General features: G+C 36.5%; 1 protein-coding gene across 6 annotated transcripts in view; it reads right to left on the bottom strand.

Moving 5' to 3' along the window:
* CENPC (centromere protein C) overlaps positions 1-26,043 on the bottom strand; it is a 151,681-nt gene that overhangs the window by 69,068 nt on the left and 56,570 nt on the right. For all 6 annotated transcript variants that reach the window (XR_011649236.1, XR_009185932.2, XM_004466867.5 and 3 more), the window contains 8 exons: positions 22,044-22,338; positions 21,399-21,545; positions 12,926-13,008; positions 9,293-9,349; positions 4,821-4,925; positions 3,842-3,970; positions 3,301-3,396; positions 1,589-1,743 (listed from right to left, as the gene is read on the bottom strand). Coding sequence is in view for 4 of the 6 variants with exons in the window: in XM_004466867.5 (XP_004466924.2) it covers positions 1,589-1,743; positions 3,301-3,396; positions 3,842-3,970; positions 4,821-4,925; positions 9,293-9,349; positions 12,926-13,008; positions 21,399-21,545; positions 22,044-22,338 (1,067 nt within the window). In the remaining 2 variants the exon portion in view is untranslated. The remainder of the gene's footprint in view (positions 1-1,588; positions 1,744-3,300; positions 3,397-3,841; positions 3,971-4,820; positions 4,926-9,292; positions 9,350-12,925; positions 13,009-21,398; positions 21,546-22,043; positions 22,339-26,043) is intronic.

The raw sequence follows: 26,043 nt of genomic DNA, 5'->3' as shown, positions 1-26,043 counted from the left end.
CAGGAATTTAAAAATAATTGTATAAACTACTTATATTCTACTTTTAACAACCTGTTTTACATAGAAAAATAAACCGCAATGCAACAATAGACACATTCCCCTTCCCTCTGACAATCTGCTTGTTCATTTGTGCTCTTTTCACAGTATGTTCAAGTTAGTTCTTTCCGTATCACCACCACCCTACCCCCAGGCAGAATTCCATGAGAGTTCACTCTGACAGTAGACCCTCCATAAATGTTTATCGAACATTATAGTTTATAGACATAAAAGTTTATAGAGAACCCAGCAAAATCTTAGGTTATGGCTATTACCTAACCTAATAATACCACCCTCATTCTTTATCCTCAAAAATGCTCTGATTAGGACAATAAAATTACTAATATTCAACATTTTTTTTTACCTAATAAAATGGCAACTACCACCACTACCACAACCACCCAGTTCTGAACATCCACTTAATTTAAGACTGATTTTCCCAAAGGACTAACAAAGGAAAGAAAGTAGCTATGGTCACCAGCTAATGTTACTGTACCATTACTTGGGTGTTTTCAATTCCCTGAGCCCAGTGGTTTTGAAATTCTGTAGTTCCTGACAAACATTTTTGGGGAACCTGCACTATTGAAACTTTTGCCTTTAAAAAGCAGAAACTTCTTAAGACTTCAAGAACACTGAGCAATTTGTTGTAGTCAGAACATAGTCTCTATTACCTCCTCTATGTTTAACTGTGACTTCCATACTTTTATTTATACTGTTTTAAGCATTTTTAACCCTCCTGAAATGGCTTCTTTCTCCCCTAAAATTATCTCTATCTTCTTCATAGCAATTTTCTAGTAATATTTTCTGCTAATGTATATGATATAGTGGTAAAGTATATGAATCAGAAGCCTAACAAAGTGTCATTTACTAATTGGGTGACCCTGGGCAAGTTACTTAACACCTTTCTAAGCCAGTTTCCTCACTGGCAAAAAATAGAAATGAGAGCTATATGTGAGACACTCTGTATGAAGTTCATAGCATGATACCTGGGACTTAAAAAAGTGCCTAAAGTAAACGGGACCTGAATGTGTTAGTGTGTATGAATATGTGTGTGTGAGAGAGAGGGAAAAAAAAGACTCACCCTGAATCTCATTATAAATTCAGCAAGTAATATTGGTATAATAGTATACTGTTCAATACTTACAGAAGCCACTAGGTTAGTGTCTAGTTTGCTGCTAATTAGTTATAGTGTGTGTGAAGTCTTTTATGCTATTTCTCAATTGCATGATCCAAGAAATGAGGAACTTAATATCATCTATATTCCCACCAGCTCTAAAATTCTAATGATTTATTTGCAAATCTAAACTCTAAAATACTTATAAGACCATTCCTTAACTTCTGAATCTCAAGGCTATAGTGCTAGGCATAGAACAAGTGATTTTTGAATAACTGCTGGTTGACTCTAAAAGATTTTTTAAAAATTCTCTATACACTGTTGCAATCGGATTTTTAATATAAATTAAAAATGGCATATTTAATATCTCATCAAGCCAACAAATCAGTGCTGTGCTTATGGCAAAAATTAAACATATGGAGAAATAAAGATACATACCAATGTATCTGGGCCAACATGCTGCTTTCCCTTTTCTTGACATGGTCCTAATATCAACTTTCCAGTAGAAAAATAAGATGTATCCAATGTTTTAAATACTTTCAACTCATCATACTCAACAAAAAATTGATATGTATCTCGTGGCCTTACAAGATCTAGGAGAAAAAGAGTAATATAGATAAAAAGAGCAATAGCAACGATATGGCTCAATGATGCAACATACAAACATATTTAAACAAAGTTATTTCTAGATATAAACCAGCCTTAGAGAGGCAGAAGTCATTAAGAGCACTGACTTTGGAGCTAAAATTGTACAAAAAAGGTACTAGGAGCACAGAGAGAGAAGTCAAACCTTCTTTCACTCTTACAAGCTGTGTGACCTCAGGCAAGTTACTTCTCTCTGTGCCTCCATTTACTTTTCTGTAAAATGGAGTAACAATAGTTCATCTATGTTAAAGAGTTGTTGATATCAAATGAGTTAATGTGTACAGAGTATTTAAAACACTGGGGGAGTGGATGTAGCTCAAGTGGTTGACTGCCTGCTTCCCATGTACGAGGTCTGGATTTGATCCCTTACTTGGTACATCTAAAAACAAACAAAAAACCCATCTCTCATTGGGAAGCAGATGTAGCTCAGTGGTTGAGTGCCTGCTTCATGTATGAGGTTGTGGGTTCAATCTCCGGTACCTCCTTTAAAAAGAAAACAAAAAAAAAAAACCCAAAAACCACTGTCTGGCACAAACTAAGCACCCATGTAAGTCTTAGCTATTAATAATTATAATGGCAATAATAATATTACTATTTTTGTTCAGAACGAAGATAAAATTAGCTAAGACAAGAATTCCATATCTTTAAAAAATTTAACATAGCCCACAGTACAAATGTGTCATCACTATGTCAAAAGAATTTTTTTAGTTTACCTTGACCAATGGTAAAATAAAATTTTTATTTCTCAGATAAAGGCTATGAGAAACCAGAGTTCTAATTGTTGCTTACAAATTACTACCTCACTTTGGAATTTCTCTTTACTTAAAATACATCTCAATCTGTAATTAATTCCTTCTATCAGCAATCAGCTTCTGTCTGTTTTCCTAGATATATAAGTATGTTCATGATCCCAGACTACAGATATAGAATATACACGGACTGAACAAAATGTGTTTAACTCATGACAACAGCACTCACAACTTTTTTAACCTCATTCAGTATAGCAAGATACCACACTAAACAAACTCTCTGTACTTCTACCTCTGCTGCCAAATAAACAATATGAATATGGATATCACTTTGCTATTAAAGATGTCAAGAGAGCCTATTTCATAGTCAAAATCTGAAGTGAGAATACAATTACCACCACCTCCCTGTGGCCTATCTTCTGACTTAAGACAAATACTCCTCAGTACAAACGGGTATAGTTTTAACAATTGTTAAAATACTTAAATATATCCTGTATGTAAGTATTACCTGGGTGGTAAACAGCTGTCTTCTATCACCTACCACCATACTACAGTCCCTCCTTCATATTTCCTGTGGCCTTTCCCACCTTCCAGCAACTAAATAATTAATGCCCATCTAATACATTATAGCAGGAGGCCTCTAGGACGTTGTGCTAACCTAAGATTAAGGCTAGCATTTGTCAGGTTGATATGTGCTCTTGCTAGTTACGTCTCTACAATAATGGTAAAGTAAGTATTTTCAATATCTCATCTTACTCATGAGAATAATCTCTCTTGTGTCTGGGTCCTTTACTTCCGTTGGCTGAAAAGGATCTCCAAGACGTATATTCAGATCTGTCATTAATTTTCTCTCTGTAAAAGAAATCCCACTGAATAGAAACTACTTCCTTAAACTTATTCACAAGTGTAAAGAAAATCTAGTATGAAATTACAGCTATAGGTTGTAAAAGAAAACTTCCAGAGTCATACAATGTCTTCTTGTTCTTAAATCACTCTGATAAAAATTCAAATTTAAAAAACTGCAATGATTTAAAACAGAAGCAAAACATCCTAAGCTTCACTTGACTGGGCAAATTACTCATAAGGAAATGTTTTATACTATGATATTAATGATTTTTTTTTAAAAGAATGAGTTTATTTTCAAAATTTGGACAAAAATGGGTATTAAAAAGCAAATTTCAACTATAGTAGTACTGAAGTTTTTAGAGGTAAATTCCAAAATTTGCAAGAGCTTCTTCTCAAAGCACTATGTTATTAAAATAAAACCTAAGGGTTACTTTTAAAAATAAGGCCATACTTCTTTCATCGTTATCAAGACAGATCCTTTTTCTATTAGCTATTTTGTTGACTTTTTTCTTGTTTCCTTTTGCCTTCCTTTTAGATGAGATCATGTCTGGGGAGAGTATTCCACCAATCACAAATCCTCCTGAAATTTAACAATGATAACAAAGAAGTTAAAATATCATACCTGGGAAAGTATAAAGCTTGAAATAAAACTCTTTTTAAATTAATACAGCATTTTTCTTTCCAAAGTACCAAAGAATACACTGCTATTACATTCTACAGCAAATAGCTCAAGTTAACACATATACCAACCAAGTTCACTTAAATCTCTACTATTCTAAAACTAGAAACACTTATGAAACATGACTGAACGGTCTTTGCAGCTTGTCTGAAATTAATAATCATCAGTAGAGGTAAAAATACTAAAAATTTAAAAAAGCCAGGAAAGAACTATTTATAGTAATCAACCTTTTAATTTATGCTCCTTTGGTTTAGGTATATTTAAAGACAAGAAACCATTTTAACACTACCAGATTTTCTGCCCACTGCCCACCAATATTGCAGAAAAATATAAAGAAATGGGATGAAAATAAAAATGAAAAAAATTTTATTTTTATCAGTTATACGTTTCTCATGTTCTGATCAAATGCTTTATTTTATTCAATTAGAAACCATGTTGGATAATGCAGAAATAACATTCTATAAGATCATACTGCTCTTTCAAATAGCTACCAAAAAGGAAAAAAAAATCACTCTCTCTCATAATCAGATGAGTGGATTTGAATAGTATTTACCCTTGTCACATTTTTAGGGGGAATTATTAAACAAGATATTGTATATAAATATGTAGAACAGTGCCTAGTATATAGTAATCATAAATTAATTAGAGCAATCCTAAAATATTATTTTTCTAAAGAAATAAAAAATAAATTTAGCAAACCTAAAATATCATTTTATTACTGAAAGACATTAAAGCATAAATTGGATATTACCTGATGGTCTTCCTTGATAATCTATTCGCTCCCCTCTCCAGTATTCCAAAGGTTTCAATCGCATTCTCTTGGTCCTGCGAACATTTGGTGTGTGAGAGGGTAACACTGTAAAAAGATATATACGTATAAATGGTTAGCTGGATGTACACACAGAAGTATTTAGTTGAATGATATTTTGCAGAAGGGAAAGTTTGGACTGATATTACCTTTCAGAACATTAATGCCTCTAAAAAAATGAGTAGAAAACTAAATTTTAAGATATATTTGTGCTAATGAGTAAAGAAATACCATTTTAAAAAATAGGCTACCAGATTGGCAAAGATTTAAAAATCTGATAATACCCAATACTGGCAATGTTAAAGAAACCTAGGCAAACTCATATATTGTTGTTAGAAATTTATACTGATTGAAAACAATTTGGCAATATGTATTATTATAATACCATTCCCCCAACAATTTCATTTCTAGAAAATTCTCAGAAAATACAAGAATGGGCAAACCTACAGGTACAAGAATATTCATGGCAACTATTTATAATAGCAAAAATACACACTGGAATTAGACTAAACGCTCTTCAATAGGAAAACAACAAAGGGTGAGATTATGTGAGTGCATATGTGTGTGTACACACACATACCCATTCACTTTATCTTAATAATAATGCAAAATTATATTCAATTGATTTTGCTGACTGCAGTATTAACTACTTTTTGTCTGTTACAGCTATACAATTCTGAAAGTGCTTATTAAAATTTCCCATTCTAATTGTGTTGTTTAAAGGAAAATCTACTCACCGTCTTTAACACTTTCTTCTTTATACATTTAAGTTGCTAAGTTGTTTGGTGGATAAAAGTTGGATTTTTCTATCTTCTCCATAAACTTTTTTATAACCACATGCCTTTCTTTATCCTATTCAGCATTTTTAACTCTAAATTCTACTTTGCCTAATTTTAAAAATAGCACTATTTTATTTTTGTTTACATTTGGGTACCTAATCCTTTGACTATCATTTACTTTATAGCCTGTTTTAAGTGCATTTCTTAACACATAGGTTGGTTGGATGTAGTTAAAGCAAATTTGATGGTCTCTGTCTTATTAATTAATCCATTCATATTTATTTAGTGTAACATGTAATATATTTCAATTTATTCCTCCCATTTCACTTTATATCTATTAGTTAACTTATATTATTGATTCTTCTATCTCATTTTTATTGGCTTGATCAATTTACCGATATTTTTCTTTCTCCTATCTTTTATCATTTCAAGGTACTGCTATACTTTTTCACTCTTCTTTCACTCTCATCACCTTCCCATTAAACTCATATTTCTCCATGGTATAAAAAAATTGATATTCTTTACTAAAATAGTCTTTTCTTTCTTTTCCTCTATTCAGTAAAATGAAACTTTTAAACTATTTTTACTATCCCTCCCCTACCCTATTCGCCTCCCCACCATGTCAAGTTTTGCTAAAATAGTCTGGATTTCAAGGCACTATAACAAAAACCCTTACTTGGTTACAATGAATCCCCAGTCACGTCAGCATTAAGTGATGGGTATACCATTAGGTAATCTACAATGAGTCATACTCTTCCCTGGAATGCAGGTGAGATCTGTGGGCTTCCTTTTTTTTAATAAAAGATTTATTTGTTTCTTAATCCCTACCCCCTCTCCACTGTCTGCTTTCTATGTCCATTCAATGTGCATTCTTCTGTGTCTACCTGCCTTCTCTTTTAGGCGGCAGTGGGAACCGATCCTGGGACCTTCCGGAGTAAGAGAGAGATGCACAATCTCTTCCACCACCTCAGCTCCCTGGTCTGCTGCATCTTTTATTGTCTCTCCCCGTGTCTCTTCTTGTTGCATCATTTTGCTGCGCCAGCTCTCCACTCGGGACACCACTCTGCTCAGGACAGCTCACCGGGTGGGCCAGCTCTCCACTTGGGCCAAACCCTGGACCTCCCATATGGTAGTAGGGAGCCCAATCGCTTGAGGCACATCCACTTCCTTGTGACCTTCTTCTAGTCAACAGATTATGCCAAAGGTGATGCAATGTCACTCCTGTGATTATGTTATCATTATAAATATACATATAATATACATATAAGATTGTCTAGCAGAAGCAGAGGGAGATTCTTCCTTGCTGATTTGAAGAACAAGCTGCCATATTTTGAAAGATCACATGACAAGGGACTGCAAATGGTTTCTACAAGTTTAATATGGCCCCCAGGCAACAACCAGTCAGGAAGCAGGGATTTAAGTTCTACAATCTCAAGGAACTGAATTCAGCCAACAACTATGTGAGCTTGGAAGAGAACCCTGAGCCTCAGCTAAGGTCTTGTTTTTGCAGCCTGTTGAGACCCAGCTAAGTCGTACCTGAGTACCTCACCCATGGAAGCTGTGAGATATTAAGTGTGTGCTACTGAAAGCCTTTATATCTGTGGTAATTTGTTAGACAACAATAGAAAACTAATACACACTATTAAGTTTAATCATATGTATCCTAAGAATCATTCCTTTACCATTTCTTCTTTTTGGATTCAGTTCTAATTTATATACTTGGTTAGAACATCTCACAGGTTATTTTGCATAGAAAATACTCAGCTGAATTTTGTATTATCTTCAAATATAATTCATCTATCAGAAGGAAAGATTTCTTGGCTGGATTATTGAGGTGATAAACATCATTTTCTTGTCCTCCAGTGTTACAAAGATAAAGCAGTGCCAGTCATTTTTCTCCCTGGTATTCAATTTGTTCTTTCTGTCTGGACACTTCCTTCTATCCTTGAAAATAAAGAACTTGATTCACTTATATCTAGAGGTACACCTTTTTCTTTTCTTTTTTTTTTTTTAAGATTTATTTTTATTTATTCTCCCTTCTCATTATTTGCACTTGCTGTCTGCTCCCTGTGCCTGTTGTGTGCTGTGTCTGTTCATTCTCTTCTTCTTTAGGAGGCACTAGGAAATGAACTCAGGACCTCCCATGTGAGAGGGAGGCGCCCAATCACCTGAGCCACCTCTGCTCCCCACTTGTTGTCTCTCCCACTGTGTCTCCTTGCTGCATCATCTCTTTGCATCATCTTGTCACGCCAGCCCATCGCATCAGCTAGCTATCTTGCTTGTTTTCTTTAGGAGGCACCGGGAACCAAACCTGGAACTTTCCATATGGTAGGGGGGTGCCCTACTACTTCAGCCACATCCACTTCCCACTTTTTCAATAATCCTGGCTGGCAGCTGGTAAACTCATTCAAACCATGGACTCAAAGCCTATCTTTAATCGTGAGTGGTTTTATTCCACAACTCTCTTTAAATGTTTTCTCCCTCCATGTGTTTTTTGGGGGGCTTCTTTTCCTGGAAATCTTATTAATTGCATGTTTGTCTATTCCATATTTCTACTATGTATATATATTTGTTCCCCCCTGGTTTTCATCTTTCTGCATTTTTTGCTCTGTTTTGAGGAATTTTTTCCATGTAAACACTATTAATTCAGCTCTCAACAGTAACTATACTTTTTTTTAGTTCATCTACTACTTTTTAAACTGAAAAATCATGGTTTTTAGTACCAGCAAGTCTTTTACGCTGTAACTAAATTTCTGAAAGTGTTCACATTTCTTTTATTGTTAAAATTTTCATCTACCTCCTACAGTAGTTCTGGTTAACCAGAAGTTGCCTAGCGTTCTTAAGATGTAATGTTTGATTTTCTTATTTCTGGATGCCAAAGCCCCTGTTCAGGGGCATTTTTTTCCCTTTGCCTACTCCTGACTCTATCTGTCTTCCTAGAAAGCACTGAAAAGGATAGCAGTCTCTGTTTATATGGGTCACCTAGACACTGATAAAATGGTACATTCTCGGTTGATGAAATGAGAAAAAGTCTTACTTCTACCAGTTCTCCTCAGATACAAGTGTGGGAACACTTCCAGCTTCAAGTATACGAAGAAACATAGAAGACTACTCTAAGACCCCTCAGAACCAGTGGGTGTTCCCATGAACCTGACAGGCAAATAGTTCTTTGGGAAGTACAGAGTTATAGTTCTCACTTGGGTCTTTCCACTGCTTCCCCATTCCCAGCTCTGCCTAATTTGTCCAACCTAGCTACCGCTTTGCTCAGGAAACTGGATAAAATGTGGGAAAAGGAGCTGTCAAGAATGCCATCTTCCTAGCAGTTATAGGTTCTTTGCCAAAACTCTCTAAGCTTAGCTTCTTATCCAAGGTCGATTCATGCTCCCTACTATGGGGCAAAGGGTGGGAGGACTGTAGGATTTATAGATGGACAAAAGAGCAATTTTGTGGTTTGTAATGATTTACTGTTGAATTCATGGAAGCAAAATGCATAATTTCAATTTATCTGACAATTAATCCAAATAATATTTCCCTGACTCAAGAAAAAGCAATTTATATTTAGAAATGAAGGTTTAATAATAGTATTTTTTTCCAATGAAAATTTCATTGAAAGAGAGAAAAACAAAATAATCTTACCTAATTTGTGATGTATTTTGTTCTCCGTCACTTTAGAACTTTTTATTCTTGAGTTGTCTATAAAATACAAAAGATAATACCATGGAGCAATGGCTAATTCCATGTTGAATTAAAGTGTGTTACTTGGCCAACTTCAATAAAAATGTTTTGAATAAAATTAAATCTAACAATACATTTTATTTCTTATTTTGTTTCAATGAACAGAGGAAGGAAAAATAAAGTAGATTTAACCCAGATGTTGCTATAATAAATCTATCTAAAGGGCAAAACAATTACAAAGAACAACAAAAAAATGGTTTTCTTGTGTTCATGAATAGTTAAAAAAGCCACTGGGTACATAAAAATGTAGGATATAATAAACAGTTAATATGTTAGTAACATAATCTATGACCTATCTGCGATTTTCTCGCCTTAAAGCTCTACAGCTATACCATCGTACTGAACTTAGCAGTGTGCCAATTAGATCAGGGGTTCTCAACCTTAGTTCATAGATAGCTGCCATCAATTCTTTCCTTCCTATGCCCAAATGTTATTCCTCATCAAGAGGCAGAGTCGAATCCCCTTCTTTTTGAATCCGCATTAGCCTTACTGACTTGCTTGATAATGGAATACAGCAAAAATGACATTCTGGGACTTCAAAGGCTAAATCCTAAGAGTTCACCTGGGTCTCTTTGAACCTGACCTTTGGGGAAGCCAGCCACCATGTATAAACACTTACTATCCTGAGACAGCCAGGCTTCGAAGAAGCCCAAGATAACCATGTAGAAAGGCCACATGGAGGAAAAGAGATGCTTGGCCAGCTCCCAACTGTTCCAGCCACCCTAGCTGGGCACCAAACTTATAAGTGAAGATGTTATCTTGCACCTCCAGCCCAGTTGAGCTTTCAGATGACTCAAGCCCCAACAGCTTGTATTTCACTGCAAATGCAATAAAGCCAGTGTAAGAATTGCTCTGCTAAGCCAAGTCAAACCATAGAAAGATGAGAGACAAATAAATTGTTATATTAAACCACTAAGTTTGGGTGGTTAGTTTTACAATAATTTGTAACTGGAACACTTAGGGTCCATAAACCACCTAAAATTTTAGACATAATTTTGCCCATGTAAAAAACACTGAAGTTTTCTCCGATACACTGCTTTCTCTTATATCTTGCATCCTATCCACCAGGAAATCCTGTTAATTCTACCATCAAAAATATCCCAAATCTTACCTTCTACTGCTAACATCTAGTCCAAGCAACCTACTTTCAGAAGGAATTTCCGGTGTCTTACCAACCTGCTTTACCCCCAGGTACTCCTCCTATAAGTCTACTCCTAACAGAGCAGCCTCGGTGATTCTGTTAATATAGGTCAGATCATGTCTCTCCTCAGCTCAAAACCCTCCAATGACTTTTCATCTCTCTCAGTAAAGCCAAAAGTCCTTACAATGGCCTTTAACACAACTGCAATCTTTTGTTGTTACTTCTGTTATTCCATCTCCTACTACTCCCTGACATTCCTTGATCAGGACAGACTCTTTACCACATCATAACCTTTTCATTGGATCTTCTGTATCTGGGACACTCTTTTCCCAGAATTATTATATGGTTTGCTTTCTTATCTCTCCCAGATCTTTACTTAAATGACCACTTCCTCAGTGAGGACGTCACACTTAAGTTGGGTAACCCACTTTATTCACGTAATATCCCCATCTCCTTCCCTGCTTTCTCTTTTCTCAACATCTAACAAATCAAAGATTTTTTATCTGTTTTTTTTTCTGCCATCCTGCCCTCCTCACATCTCCTCCCCCAAGAAAGTAAGCTCCAGGAAGGGAAAGAAGTTGTCAGTTTTGTACAGTGCCATATGCCTAGCCTCTAGAAGAATATGCAGTAAGTATTCTGCAATATTAAATAAATATCTAAGAATTCTGCAAATATTTAAAGCATATTCAATGTTAATATGTTAACATTTATCACAAAAGTGGATATATATTTTTAAGCCCATATCTGTACACATAAAATAATATTTTCCCTCTTGTTCAAACTCCCATGGAAGAACTATAAAAACTAAGCATACATTAGAACATAAAAAGAAAGCCTTAATAAATTCCAAAAATAAATAATACAGGCCAAGTGCTCCAGTAACTGTGAAATGAAATTAGAAATCAATAAAAGCACAAAACATAACTTCTTTGAATAACTGTCAACATTTATTGCAGATTTAACATACAACAGGCATTAAGCTAAGCATGGAGTATGTAATCATTCTTGTTTCAACCCTTGCAATTGGACATGACATTATCATTTTACAGGTAAGGAAGCTGAAACTAAGAATACTGAAATTCCTTATTTAAGATCACATAGCGAGTTAAGTATTAACAGCAGAGCTGAATTCTACCCCAGGTTTCTAGATCTAAAGACTAAGCTCTTAACTAATGCATCCTCTGGGACAAAGAAAAATCATCACTATAATTTGAATTATATTACAATAAAAACAATATATAGAAAAGGCTAAAAATAAAGTCAAAACTATACTCAGGAAAATTCATTGCTTTTTTTTTTTTTGAGATATGGGGACAAGGGATTAAACCCCGCCCCTCGTGGGAAGCGGGAAGCCAGCATTCTATCACTGAGCCACATCAGCATCCCTAAGTTGGTTTCTCTGTTTGTTTTGCTTTTTGTTGTTGTTTTTTTAAGAGGACCTCCTATGTAGGAAGCAGGCGCTCAACTGCTTGAGCTTCATCTGCTCCCATTGCTTTTTTTAAAAATCAAACAAAAAGTAGGAAAATAAATATAGACGCATAAAAAGCATTCAACTTATAAAGCATAAAAATAATGAAACAAATCTAAAGAAGGGAGGGAGAACAAAAAAGGAAAAACTGGTGAATTTGTAAAGAGAAAAACATTATAATAGATTATATTCAATTATATTCAAGCACAGATTCTTTAGGGGCAAAAACTAATCACGTTTCTAGTCTATCAAGGAAAAAAAGGAAGAGAAAACAAATATACAAAATTAGAAATAGTAAATCAAATATAGTTGTAAAACAGTACAGCAAAACACAGCCTACCTACTGACAAAGATAAATTATAAAAGTCTCACTACTTTTAAATAGTAACAAAAAAAATGCTAAGGGAAAAAAACTTCGTAAGACATGTGCAAAGTCTACATGAAAAAAATTACAAAACTCTTCATTTAGAGGCAATTAAAAAACTGTATTATGGAACATTTCAAACATATTCAAAAGAAGAAAAAAGTATAATAAACCCAATACACCCATTACCCAATTTCTATAGTCATCAATACATGGCCAATCTTTTTCATTTATACTCTTACCATTTTAACATTTTTTTAAAAACTGTGTTATATTTCAAGATTACTTAGGAATTAACATTTTTAAATATACTGAGTAGATTCTGTAATGGCCCATATTTCATTACATCCTACTTAAAAGAAAAGACTATCACTCATCTCTCTCTCTGACCTAGGTACAGAGTCATACAAATCTTCAACTATATAGTGCAGGTTCTTAAAAGTAGATACCCGATACATGTTTGCCATCAGTGACAATTTACATAAAACAAAAAGCACCTTATTCGATATGCTTAATGCCATAAAAATCAAGACAGTAGAAAATAAACAAACAATAACTTACCTGAACTTTCCTGAACATCCTTTTCATCTGTATCAGAATTATTCTTTCCAGACACTAAATAATTCTGGAGCCTGGAAGGTCCACTAAAGGGGGAGAAAAAAGGAAACCACAAAATTAGTGCTTTTATAATAAATCTATCTAATGTATTTATCTTAATAGCTATTCTTCTCTAAAACCACTAAAAGCACTTCTTAATAAAACCAATAGCAATGTTATAGGTCACCAAGAATATAATGCTTGTTGCATTAAAAGGACTACATTTTAATCCACAATGAATACTGAATTTTATAATCTTTTAAGATCAGGGCTCTGAATTTAATCAAATCAAGCAATAACATTCTATGGTAAAATTTATAAGAATTAAAATTAGAAATAAATCAGCTTAATTTTTAAAAAATGAGAGTCAAACAAATAGATTTTAAAAGGTAATACAGAAATTCTCAGAGGTGACAGGTTATCCCAGTCCTAGGTCTTTTTCTTCCTATCATGAACTCAGGATAGGCCTAGTCTTAACTGCCCAAGAGTAAAGAAGTCTTAGCCATTCCTTAAAAGTCTGAAATTTTGCTAATTATTTATTCATTCATTTTTAGAAAGGTATATGATCAGATATTATCAGTATAGGTTAATTTGGTTTGCTCAGCAAGTAGGCTTGTTTAAAATATATACACACAAATTCTTTGATACTACAAGTAGTAGAACCTAATTCTTATGCACTCTGAATGCAGTCTGGACCTAACGACTTGTTTCTAATGAAGAGAATAAAGTAGAAGTGACTGTGCAACTTCAGAAACCAGGTGTCATTAAAAGGTACTGTGGCTTCCATAGTAGTCATATTTTTTCTTGGATCATCTGCTTTGTGGGAAGCCAGGAGCCATACTGAGCAGCACTATGGAGAGGCCTATATGGTAAGGCTCCTGACAACAGCTGTCAAGGAACTGGCGCCTCCAGCCAACAGCTATGTTATAAGCAGATCCTCCAGTTCTTGTCAAGCCTTCAGAAGACCACAAACTGGACATGTTGATTACATCACGAGAGTCCCTGAGTCAGAACACACCACTGAGGCCTCTCCCAGATTTTTTTTTCAAGTATAAAATAACTTTTATTTACATAATTTATTGAACATAGCTACTTTCTTTGGAACAAGAAAGCTATTGCTTTTTTGTTAGATTTCTTCAAGCCAGACAGAATACATGGCCACTTCTACTTCAAAGAACATGGTGGAAAAACAGTGGATATTAATATATTTTTTTAAAGATTCATTGATTTATTTCTCTCCCCCTCCCCCCCCACCCCAGTTGTCTGTTCTCTGTGTCTATTTGCTGCATCTTCTTTGTCCACTTCTGTTGTTGTCAGTGGCACAGGAATCTGTGTTTCTTTTTGCTGCATCACCTTGTTGTGTCAGCTCTCCGTGTGTGCGGCGCCATTCCTGGGCAGGCTGCACTTTCTTTCGCACTAGGTGGCTCTCCTTACAGAATGCACTCCTTGCGCATGGGGCTCCCCTACACGGGGGACATCCATGCATGGCACGGCACTCCTTGCGCACATCAGCACTGCACATGGGCCAGCTCCACACAGTTCAAGGAGGCCCGGAGTTTGAACCGCGGACCTCCCATGTGGTAGACGGACGCCCTAGCCACTGGGCCAAGTCCGCTGCCAGATATTAATATTTTTTGATCTGTGCCTCAATCATTTAGCAACAATTGGGCTTTTAAATTCATGTTTATATCACTTACTAAGCCCTAAGTGTTCTGGAGGAAAAGTCAAGAAAAGATAAAGACCTTTAATCACATCTTCTTTAAGATTTATAAAATTAAAATTCTTTGCAACACCTTTGTTATATGAATCAGATTTAACACAGGTGTCAACAAGTCTTTCCACGTTGTAAGGTAAGTACATGATTAAATTTTTCCTTTCTAAATAGTGGCTAGGATGTAGCAGTTCGATAATTTAGCTGGCTGACTTCTCTAACACAATGAATTCCCAAAGATAAAATCATTCTTTATACAGTAAAAAATTATACCTTTCACAAAATTAGTTTATTACAGATGAACAAGCGAAAGATATTAACAAAGTTAAAAAAATAAAAATTTCAACAGGGATAAAATAATAGTTTGTGGCAATTTAACACAAAATAACACTAATAACCTTTTACAGAATGAAGTTTAAAAAAATTTTAGTACAGAATAATAAAATAGCAATGTGATTTACTACCATATTATGTGACACATTCATCATATGAAATAAATAATTGCATTCCTATAGAGAAATTCCACACAGATTTATAGATTCTCTTTTGTGACCAAAAAACTAAACTGTAAATTTCACTGTAGAGGTGGGACAAGCAGCAAGATGGCAGCAGAGTAAGGAGCTCCTGCAGTCAGCTCCTGCTACAGGGCAGTTAGTAAACACCCAGAGCTCTCTGAGTTAGCTGAAGCACTTGTTTGGGGGCTCCAGGAGGCCAGAAGAACGTCCAGCCACATCCTTGAAGGAATGGAAGGAAGAGACTGCCCATCTGCAGAGATGATTCGTAAGAAGAATGCTCCAGGGCACAGAGGCCGAGGCCCATCCTCCATTTGAGGCTCAAGCCACCTCGGGAGCTGTTCTGCGGCTGGAATTGAAAGCTTCAATTACCAAAAACGGGGGAGGAAGTGATAGTTGGGCACCAACTTCAGCTACTGATGAGTAAATTCAGTGGACTGAAGTATGATCCTGAAAACAGCTAAAGTTTGAGCCTGTCCAAGCCAGAAAGAGGCTGGTAGCCATCATCTTAACCCCATGCCCTGGCATGAGGGGAAGAGGGGTAGACTGAAAAGCACAGTGCTGGTAAGGACCAGCTTCTTTCCATCCAGATCAGATTGGAACCCCACCACCAGCAGGGAGGAAGCTGGGTGGACCTGCACCAGCCTCTCCGGGAAATCACCGACCAAGCCTAGGAGGCTGGTGATCATCCTACTTTGGCAGCACAAGCTGCCATAGGAGCTATTCTGCGGCTGGAATTTGAATCTCCATTTCCCAAAAACAGGGGAGGAGGGGACAGTTACCACTGATTTCAGCTACTGATTGGTGGATTAGGCTGGCTAGAAAATAACCCTAAGAACAGCTACAGTTTGAACTTGTCTAGATGAGAAAGAAGCTAGTAGCCGCCATTTTGACTCTGCGCCCAGCATGAGGGGAAGCCAGGCTGACCGAAAATCACAGTGAAGGTAGAAACTGGTTTCTTTCACCCAGATAAGCCTGCAGCCCCAGCCTAGGCGTCAGCCCCACCTTTGTGAGGGAAGAAGCTGCCATATCCTGCACCAGCCTATTCAGGTAACTGCATGTATATTTCGCTGGCACAAACTGAACCATCAGAAGACTATCGGGGCAACTATGGTCATCTTGGACCCACACTTCATAAATTTCTGCCCACACCTACAGCTCCATCCTTACTCCAGGCAGGGAAGACAGGGATGTGAAGCTTCATCAGTCTCTCTGGCAATTACAGTCTAGGCCTGCACAACTTGGATTATTCCACACTGCTGTGACTCTGTCCCTACCCCTGGCAAAAGAGAAAGCTGGGAAAAGCTTCATCAGTCCCTGGGATACTGAGGGCAGCTTGTACCCCAAAATCCTTGGATCCTACTGCACAGTGAGCAAGGGAGAAATGGCAGGAAACCCTAAACTAAAGAGAAAAATTGCACCCAGAATAACTACTCTAGTTAGCCAAGAACCAAGACGCCAACAAAAAATTACAATCCACACCAAGAAACAGGAAGCTATGGCCAAGTCAAAGGAATAAGATAAGCCTCCAGATGACAAAAAGGAGTTGAGATGTTCAAACAAATCTCTTTAATAAATTCAGTTAGTCACTGGATGAGCACGAAGAAGAATCTGAAAGCATACATAGAAAAATAGTAGATCTTATGGGAAGGAAAGGTGCAGTAAATGATATTTAAAGAACACTGAAATCATGTCATAGCAGATTTGAGGAGGCAGAAGATAAGATTGGTGAGCTTGAAGAAATGGCCACTGAAAGTGAACATACAAAAGAACAGATGAAGAAAAGAATAGAAAAAATTGAACGGGGGAAGCGGACTTGGCCCAGTGGATAGGGCGTCTGTCTACTACATGGGAGGTCCACAGTTCCAACCCCAGGTCTCCTTGACCTGTGTGGAGCTGGCCCACGCGCAGTACTGATGCGCGCAAGGAGTGCTGTGCCACGCAGGGGTGCCCCCCGGGTAGGGGAGCCCCACGTCCAAGGAGTGCACCCCGTAAGGAGAGCTGCCCAGTGCAAAAGAAAGCGCAGCCTGCCCAGGAATGGTGCGGCACACAAGGAGAGCTGACGCAGCAAGATGACGCAACAAAAAGCAACACAGATTCCTGTGCCACTGACAATAACAGAAGCAGACAAAAAAAAAAAAAAGAACGTGCAGCAAATGGACACAGAGAACAGACAACTGGGGTGGTGGGGGAAGGGAAGAGAAATAAATAAAATAAATCTTTAAAAAAAAAAAACTGAACAAGGTTTCAGGGAACTAAATGCAGCAAAAGGTGTGCAAACATACGTGTCATGGGTGTTCCAGAAGGAGAAGAGAAGGGAAAAGCGGCAGAAGGAATATTGAAGAAATAATGGTAGAAAATTTCCCAAAACCCTATTGCAGGACATAGATATCCAGATCCAAGAAGCAGAGTGTACTCCCATCCAAAAAAATCTGAATAGAACAACTCCGAGACATATATTCATTAGAATGTCAAATGCTAAAGACAAAGAGTGAATTCTGAGAATAGCAAGAAAAACCAACGCATAACATGGAAGGGATACCCAATAAGATTAAGTGCTGATTTCTCACCAGAAACCACGAATGTAAGAAGACAGTGGTGTGATGTATTTAAGATACTACAAGAGAAAAACTTCCAGCCAAGAATCTTATATCTAGCAAGACTGTCTTTCAAAAATGAGGAAGAGATTAGAATATTCACAGATAAACAGAAACAGAATTTCTAACCAAGAGACCAGATTATCAGGAAAATACTAGAGGGTGTGCTAGAGCCTGAAAAGAAAGGAGAATGAGGCCTAGGAGTCTAAAAATGAAGATCATATCAATAAAATTAACTAAAAATGTCAAAAGAGTGGTGAAAAGAAAACATGACAGATAAAACTCAAACAGTCAGCAATAAACTTAACCAATGATATAAAGCACTTGTATTCAGAAAACTGCAACTCAATGTTAAAACAAATCAAAAAAGGCCTAATAATTGGAAGAATATTCTATTCTCACAGATTGGAAGACTAAATATCATCAAGATGTCAATTCTCCTCAAATTGATACACGGATTCAATGAAATCCCAGTAAAAAGTCCACCAGCCTTTTTTTAAATTGAAAACATGATTATCAAATTTATTTGGAAGGGTAAGTGATCCTGAATAGCCAGAAACATCTTAAAAAGGAAAAGCGAACTCTCCTCTCTAGACTTTATATTACCTCACTATAGTGGTAAATACAGCCTGGTACTAGCATAAAGACAGTCACATAGAACAATGGAACCAAACTGAGGTTCAGAAACAGACCCTCACATCTATGGTCAAGTGATTTTTGACTAGTCTGACAAACCCATACAGCTCAGGCAGAACAGTCCATTCAACAAATGGTGCCCAATGAACTGGATATCCAAAGCCAAAAGAAGGAAAGAGGACCCTTATCTCACACCTTATCCAAAAATTAACTCAAAATGGCTCAAAAACCTAAAGAATAAAAGAATAACCATAAGCAATAACCAAGTTTCTAGAAGAAATTATAGGAAAATAGCTTCAAGACCTGGTGGTATATTTAAAAAATAATAATAGGGTGGGTTGGGGGAAAATACACCAAATATAAGATAAGGACTAAGATTTTGACAATATTCTTTCATAATTTATAACAAACGCCTCACAACAATGCAAGGTGTTGGTGAAGGGTTGATGTGTGGGACCCCTGTATGATGTTATGCATGTTTGCTTTGTAAGTTCACAACTTTGATTATACACTTATTATTTGTGTATGCTCATAAATAAATGATATAAAGATAACAATAATAATGGGGGCGTTGGAGGAAAATACTTTGGTTAGTTATATTTTGACAATGCTCTTCAATCTTTTTTTTTTTTTTTTAAAGATTTATTTATTTATTTAATTTCCCCCCCTCCCCTGGTTGTCTGTTCTTGGTGTCTATTCGCTGCGTCTTGTTTCTTTGTCCGCTTCTGTTGTCGTCAGCGGCATGGGAAGTGTGGGCGGCGCCATTCCTGGGCAGACTGCTCTTTCTTTTCACGCTGGGCGGCTTTCCTCGCGGGCGCACTCCTTGCGCGTGGGGCTCCCCCACGCGGGGGACACCCTTGCGTGGCACGGCACTCCTTGCGTGCATCGGCACTGCGCATGGCCAGCTCCACACGGGTCAAGGAGGCCCTGGGTTTGAACCGCGGACCTCCCATATGGTAGACGGACGCCCTAACTACTGGGCCAAAGTCCGTTTCCCTGCTCTTCAATCTTTAGTTAAAAAGGTTTAACAACAATGCAAGGTATTAGTGGTAGGGTGAGTTATGAGAGTCCTGCATGATGCTATATATGTTTGTTTTGTAAGTTCACAACTATTATTATACACTTAATGTTTATGTATGTTTATGTATGTATGAGTGATATACTTCAATAAATTAATTAAATAAAAAGATTAGTACAGTGCCTGGAATATATATGTTATATAATTGCTTATTAACATATAATGGCATAACCATTTTCTTTCTGCAGCACATGTAAGTAGTTATTTTTTTGCAATTACAGGCAATGTTGAAATAAATAACACCTTATGTTCAGTTTCTCCCCATCCCTACTTTTAAATATTTCCTAACATAAATTTCTAAAAATGAGGTCTATAGGTCAAAGGATATGAATGTTTATTTAATAATTTCTAATACCTCTGTCAATATAAAGTGTTGTTAGTTTTTAATGTGGATTCCTTTGAATATCAGCCAGGTTATACACTTCCAACATTTCCTATTCAAATTTCCTTTTGTATAATAATGGCATTAGAGTTTAATGGGTAGTTACTATTAGTTCAGCGGTGACATTTCATAACAGTTCACAACTGTAAGTTTATACTTATTGTTTCTGTATGTTTATGTATGAGTGATATACTTCATTAAATTTTTTTAAAATTTCACTGTAAAGTGATGAATGAAAAATGTAATAGCAATAGTTTCAATAAATATTCACTGAGCCAAATCCTAATTTACTAATGAACTTGAAAACTGGCTTTCATTTTTTTAAACTATACAAACACAATTATTTAGATTAAAAAACTTCTTCCTAATTGACATACCAACCTGTTTGATTGAAAAATATGTATTTTTATAATTCAAGTTGATGTAACATTAGTCCTAATTGAAGAATTAGTATTTAAGCTTATTATTCATATAGATGAAACATCAAAGAGATTATTTATTTTTATATTTAATTTAAAAGGGTATTCAGTTTTAGTTGTTTTCACCTCTCAGATTGTGGGTCCAGAAAATATTAACAAATCTGTCTCCTTTCTCTATTTTAAGATATTTAAAGTGATATTACTAAAAGTGTTTGGATGGCGAATATTCTTTGAATACATTTTTTCTCATGGTTTAGTATACTAAGTTTGTCCTGTGAATGTTTTTGTTATTCTTATTTCTTAGCTAATCTCAGAATTTGCGCAAGGGAAAAAACCTTAACTTCATGTATGAAACAGATTTCCATACAAAATTAAACCTCCCTTACACACATATACACATATATTTACACATGTTCCTTTTTTCAAAAAAAAAAACAGTAACTTGATAATATTTTACCCATTGAATTCTGCACAAGAAATCCCAGATTTCTGACCCACACAAACTATGAAACAATAAGGATTTGTAAGCTACTAACAATATTAAAATTAAGTTTTAAGTTTGGAAGCGGATGTGGCTCTAGTGATTAAAGTCCCGCCTACCACATGGGATGAAGTCCCTGGTTCAGTTTCCAGTGCCTCCTAAAGAAGACAGTGAGCTGGTTTGACAGGCAGCCACGGCAAGCTGGCACAAGAGACACAAGAAGAAAAACATAATGAGAGACACAACAAAGCAGGGAGCAGAGGTTGCCGGTGCCTCCCCAAAAGGACAAGCAAGACAGAAAGCTGACGCAACAGGTAGGCATGGCAAGCTGACATAACACGATGACACAAAAAGAAAAACAAAATGAAAGACACAACAAAGCAGGGAACAGAGGTGGCTCAAGAGATTAGGCTTCTCCCTTCCATATCGGCGGTCCTTCCATATGGGTTCCTGGTGCCTCCTAAGAAAACAAGGCAGACAGACACAGCAAGTACAAATGATGAGGGGGTGGGGAGAAATAAATCTTAGAAAAAAAAAATTAAGTTGTAGGATAATTTGTTATGCAACAATAGGTAACTAACACAGTGAATAATTCTTGTAATTCTTAGGACATATGCATACCTTTCTTCCAAAACTGAAGTTTCAGGCTCTTTAGAATCCACATTAGACTCTACTGGTGTCTTGCACGTGTCTTGAGACTTTACATGGACATTTTGTGCAGTCTCAATACCATCTGAACAGTCTGGATCCTGTGTGCTTCTTGCAACTCTATGAAAATTAAAGTTCAGAACTGTTTAAACCCCCCTACCATAAGACATTTCTTCCAGAAATAATACACAGGTGGGTAGACAATATAATGTAATATTGGCTATACCAAAAATCAGATCACCCTATTCAGGTTCCAGGACTTACGATGAGCTTAGAAAAGAAACCTTATTCAAGGATCTACCAAGAAATCTAATTTGAAAATTGTGATGAAAGCAATGTTGCATATCTGGCCTAAATAAGATAGAAACGCTGAAAGAAGGACACTGGGAAACATTACCTACAGGCAGTTAATCACTTTGCTCTATAGTTAATCTACCATAGTTTTCTGGACAATTATATCAACAAGTGAAATTGTTTTTTTATTTTTGATACTCCTAGTCAGCCTACCGAGCAAGAGAACATCCAAACATCTCTTTGCTAGCTGTTTTCTAAATGGTTTAACCCAAATATATACTAACCAACAAAAACAACTCTATTTGTACACATAAGAGACATTACCCAGAATGATCAAGATTTTTCTTCTTGGCCAGGTCAATCTTGTCATTTTCCAATGACTTATTCTGGAAACACCTGGAAATTTCATTATGGCCAGTAATACCTCCAGAATCTTCAGCATTTAAAAACTTCTTCTGTGTGCTTGAGCTTCCTTGAGTAGCTCTTTTCTGTCTTTTAAGTGGAAGAGTTTTTTCCCTAATATTCTTAGATGACTGATTTTTTTTTTTAGCAGATTTTTGTCCACTGTTGTGATGCACTGATAATTCATTTCTTATTGAAGAACTGCTACAAACAGGACCTGGAGGATTCAATGATAACCTAAAGTTAGTCTAATATCCATATCATCTGGCTCACTGGAATACCATCATTATTTATATTTACCCATAAATACATAAATACTGACCCACAGGCTAAATTTGTTTCCAAATTAAATTCTTAAACTATACAGCACTTTAATTTTTAGATACATGTTCCAGACCCTTTAAAATTATCATGAGTTTCTAAAACTTATTCTCCCCACGCTCATTCTCTGATTCTCCCCATCACTCTTCTGGCCATCCTTAAGATGCTGGTGTCCAAATTTCAGCTTCTCAGCCTATGTACTTTTCTTGAGGGATAATTACTATTTACTTGTTGACAACTACAATATCCCATCTACCACTCTCCCCAAACCTGCTGCTGTTATTTTATCTACTATCTTAATGAAAAATATAACCTTCTACCTAGATACCTAAAATCTGTGTCATCCTCTGTCCCTACCCACAACCAATCCCAAAATCCTATCAGTTACAATTTCTTAATGCCTCTCAGCTCAGCCTCTTTCAAGCTCTCTTGCCTGTCATTAGCAAAAGGCTCTCATCACTTCCTATATAGATGACTAAAATAGCCAATTACCTAATCTTTCTTTCTCTAGCCTTGTTGTTTTTCAATCCATTCTTTACATTGCTTCAAGAACCACCCCTGGAAAACACAAATTGGATCAAAACAACCCTACTTAAAATATTTCAATGATTATCCACAGCTTCAGGATTAATTTCAACATCAATTTCTATCTACATCTAGAGTTTGTTTTCTTCATTAGTCACAACTCTCAACAACTGCCTTCCAAAAAAAAAAGCCAGCAGTATCTATTTGCAAACTAACTAAAGAAGTGATTCTCAAAGTGTGCTTCTTCTGCAGCAGCATCGACATCATGTAGGAATTTGTTAGAAATGCAAATTCCCAGGCATCACCTCAGACCTACTGAATAAGAAACTAGTAGTATGGTCCAGAAATTTGTATTGGTTTTTTTCTTAAGATCAGTTTTACTGATACATATTCATAAAGCATACAATCTACTCAAAGTGTACACTCAGTGGTATTTGGTATTATCACATATTTGTGCATTCTTTACATCAATATTAAAGCATTTTCATTACTCTGATAATGATAAACAAAAAAACTCTACCCCTTAATAATCACCTCTCTATTTCTCTGTTCTTCTCTATCTAGCTGTCATTCTGTTTCTGTCTGTCTAATTTATTTGTATTTATATTTTGTATAGATGGAGTTAAACTACAGGGAGTACCTTTTGTCTAGTTTCTTTTACTTATCGTATTTCCTTTTTTTTTTTAACTCTTAATAGACGATTGTTAATATCTAGCTATACACTATAGTCCACAGCAATATACATAACCTTAAATTTTCCCTTTCAATCACTATCATACCCATATATTAGCAATGCTAGCTATAAACACTGTGATGTGCTTTTACTATTTCTGTACACTTCCAAAGATTTACAAATAACCTTTCACCAATTCTGCACAGATTTTACCTACTGAATAAGCAATTCTGGTATGGCCCAGAAATTTGTGTTTTAAACAAGCCCTCCAGGTATGAGGCACCTTGGATGGAGATAGTGGGAGGGGGATCAAACCCTCAGTTCTACATGCAGCTTCTGCGTGAAACAGTCTATCTCCTTCCGCTTCACCCCATCCAGCCACTAAACTGCTCTTAGTTCAAGAAGCTTTCCCTAATTCTAAAGTTTAATTTACATAGCTCTCTCTCAACTCTTGATATATTTGTCATATTGCTGATTGCCTGCTTGTTCTCTTCTCCCACCAGACTGATAACTCCTTGAGAATTGAGATTGATGTTTTATCTATATTTATGTATATTCCCCATACCTAACACCAGGATCAGTACTGCAGTGAGGCAAGAGACGTACCTCGGCACAAAATTTAAGAAGGAACTCACTCTCAAGACTGTGCAAATACTGAGCCTGAACTTGCACAATTGAGAGCAAGTACTTCCTTAAATTTTGTATCCTATGTGCCTCTTGTCTTAACCTACACCTGGCAGTGCTTAAAGCCATTTTATGCTCACAGCAGGGACTTAATAAATGTTTCTTGCTATACAGGTATACCTCTGAGATAGTACAGGTTAGCTTCCAGACAACTACACAATAAAGTAAGTCACGCAAATGTTTCTTATTTTCCAGGGCATATATAAGTTATGTTTATATTATACTGTAGTCTATTAAGTGTGCAATAACATTATGTCTAAAAATAATGTGCACATCTTAATGAAAAAATAAGATATTGCTTAAAAATGCTAATCAACACTTGAGACTTCTGCAAGTCATAATCTTTTTGCTGTGGAGGGTCATATTTCAAAACTGATGGCAGCTGACTGGTCAGGATGGTTACTGCTGAAAGCAGGGATGGTTTTGACAATTTTTTTTTTTAAGATTTATTTTATTTATTTCCCCCCCTTCCCCTCCTCCCACCCTGCTGTTTTTGCTGCCTGTGTTGTCTTCTCTTCTCATTTTCTGTCCTCTAGGATTCACCTGGATTCGATCCTGGAGACCTCTGATTGGGAGAGAGGTGTCCTGTCAATTGCGCCACCTGGGTTCCTGGTTTCTGCAGCGCTTCACCTTGACTCTCCCCTTGTCTCTCTTCTGATGTATCATCATCTTGCTGTGTGACTCACTTGTGCAGGGCACTGGTTCACCACGTGGGGATTCGCGTGGGCACTAGCTTGCCGCGTGGGCACACTTACTCTTCTTTTACACCGGAAGGCCCCAGAGATTGAACCCAGGTCCTCCCATATGGTAGATGGAAGCTCTATCAGTTGAGCCACATCTGCTTCCTGACAATTTCTTAAAATAAGACAGTGAAGTCTACCACATCAATTGGCCCTTCCTCTCACTAAGATTTCTCTGTTTGATAGCATTTTGCTCATAGTGATCTTCTTTTAAAATTGGAGTCAATCCTCTCAAACCCTGCTGCTGCTTTATCAACTAACTTAATGCAATATTCTAAATCCTTTGTTTTCATTTTAACAATGGTCACAGCATCTTCACCATGAGCAGATTCTATATCAAAAAAATATCTGTGCTCATCAATAAGGAGTAACTCTTTATCTACTCAAGTTTTATTATAAGATTACAGCAATTTAGTCACATCTTTAGGCTCAACTGCTTTTTCTAATTCCCTATTTCTTTACTTCCTGCATTGAATATTTGAACTCCTCAATGCCAACCAATGAGGGTTGGAATCAACTTCTTCCAAACTCCCTGTAATATTATTTTGACTCCTCCCATAAATCACAAATGTTCCTAATGGCATCTATAATAGTGAATCCTTTCCAGAAAGTTTTCAATTTACTTTGCCCAGAACCCTAAGCAGAATTGCTATAATAACACACCATAACAGATATAATAATAATGAAAAAGTATGACATATGGTAAAAGTTAAAAATGTGACAGGGAAGAACTGTAGGAAGATGGCGATGGACTAACAGGCAGAGCTGAATGCTCTCACAAAAACAATGGAGAAAGCCAAAAGCTGTCTGAAGGACCTGCTTTGAGGATCAGCAACAAGGAGAGTGCTATACAACTCCCAGAGGGGTGAGGGACAGAGAGACAAAGAAGCCAAAACAACAATCGTGGGTTACCAAGCCCTGGTGGCAGCCGGAAAGAACTCTATGCCACCCCCAAGATATTAAGCTGGCTCACTGTAGC

This window comes from Dasypus novemcinctus, chromosome 1 (assembly GCF_030445035.2).
Source record: "Dasypus novemcinctus isolate mDasNov1 chromosome 1, mDasNov1.1.hap2, whole genome shotgun sequence".
Taxonomy (NCBI): Eukaryota; Metazoa; Chordata; class Mammalia; order Cingulata; family Dasypodidae; genus Dasypus; species Dasypus novemcinctus.
The sequence above is the reverse complement of the archived record's forward strand: the minus strand, read 5'-3'. Positions and strand labels throughout refer to the sequence as shown.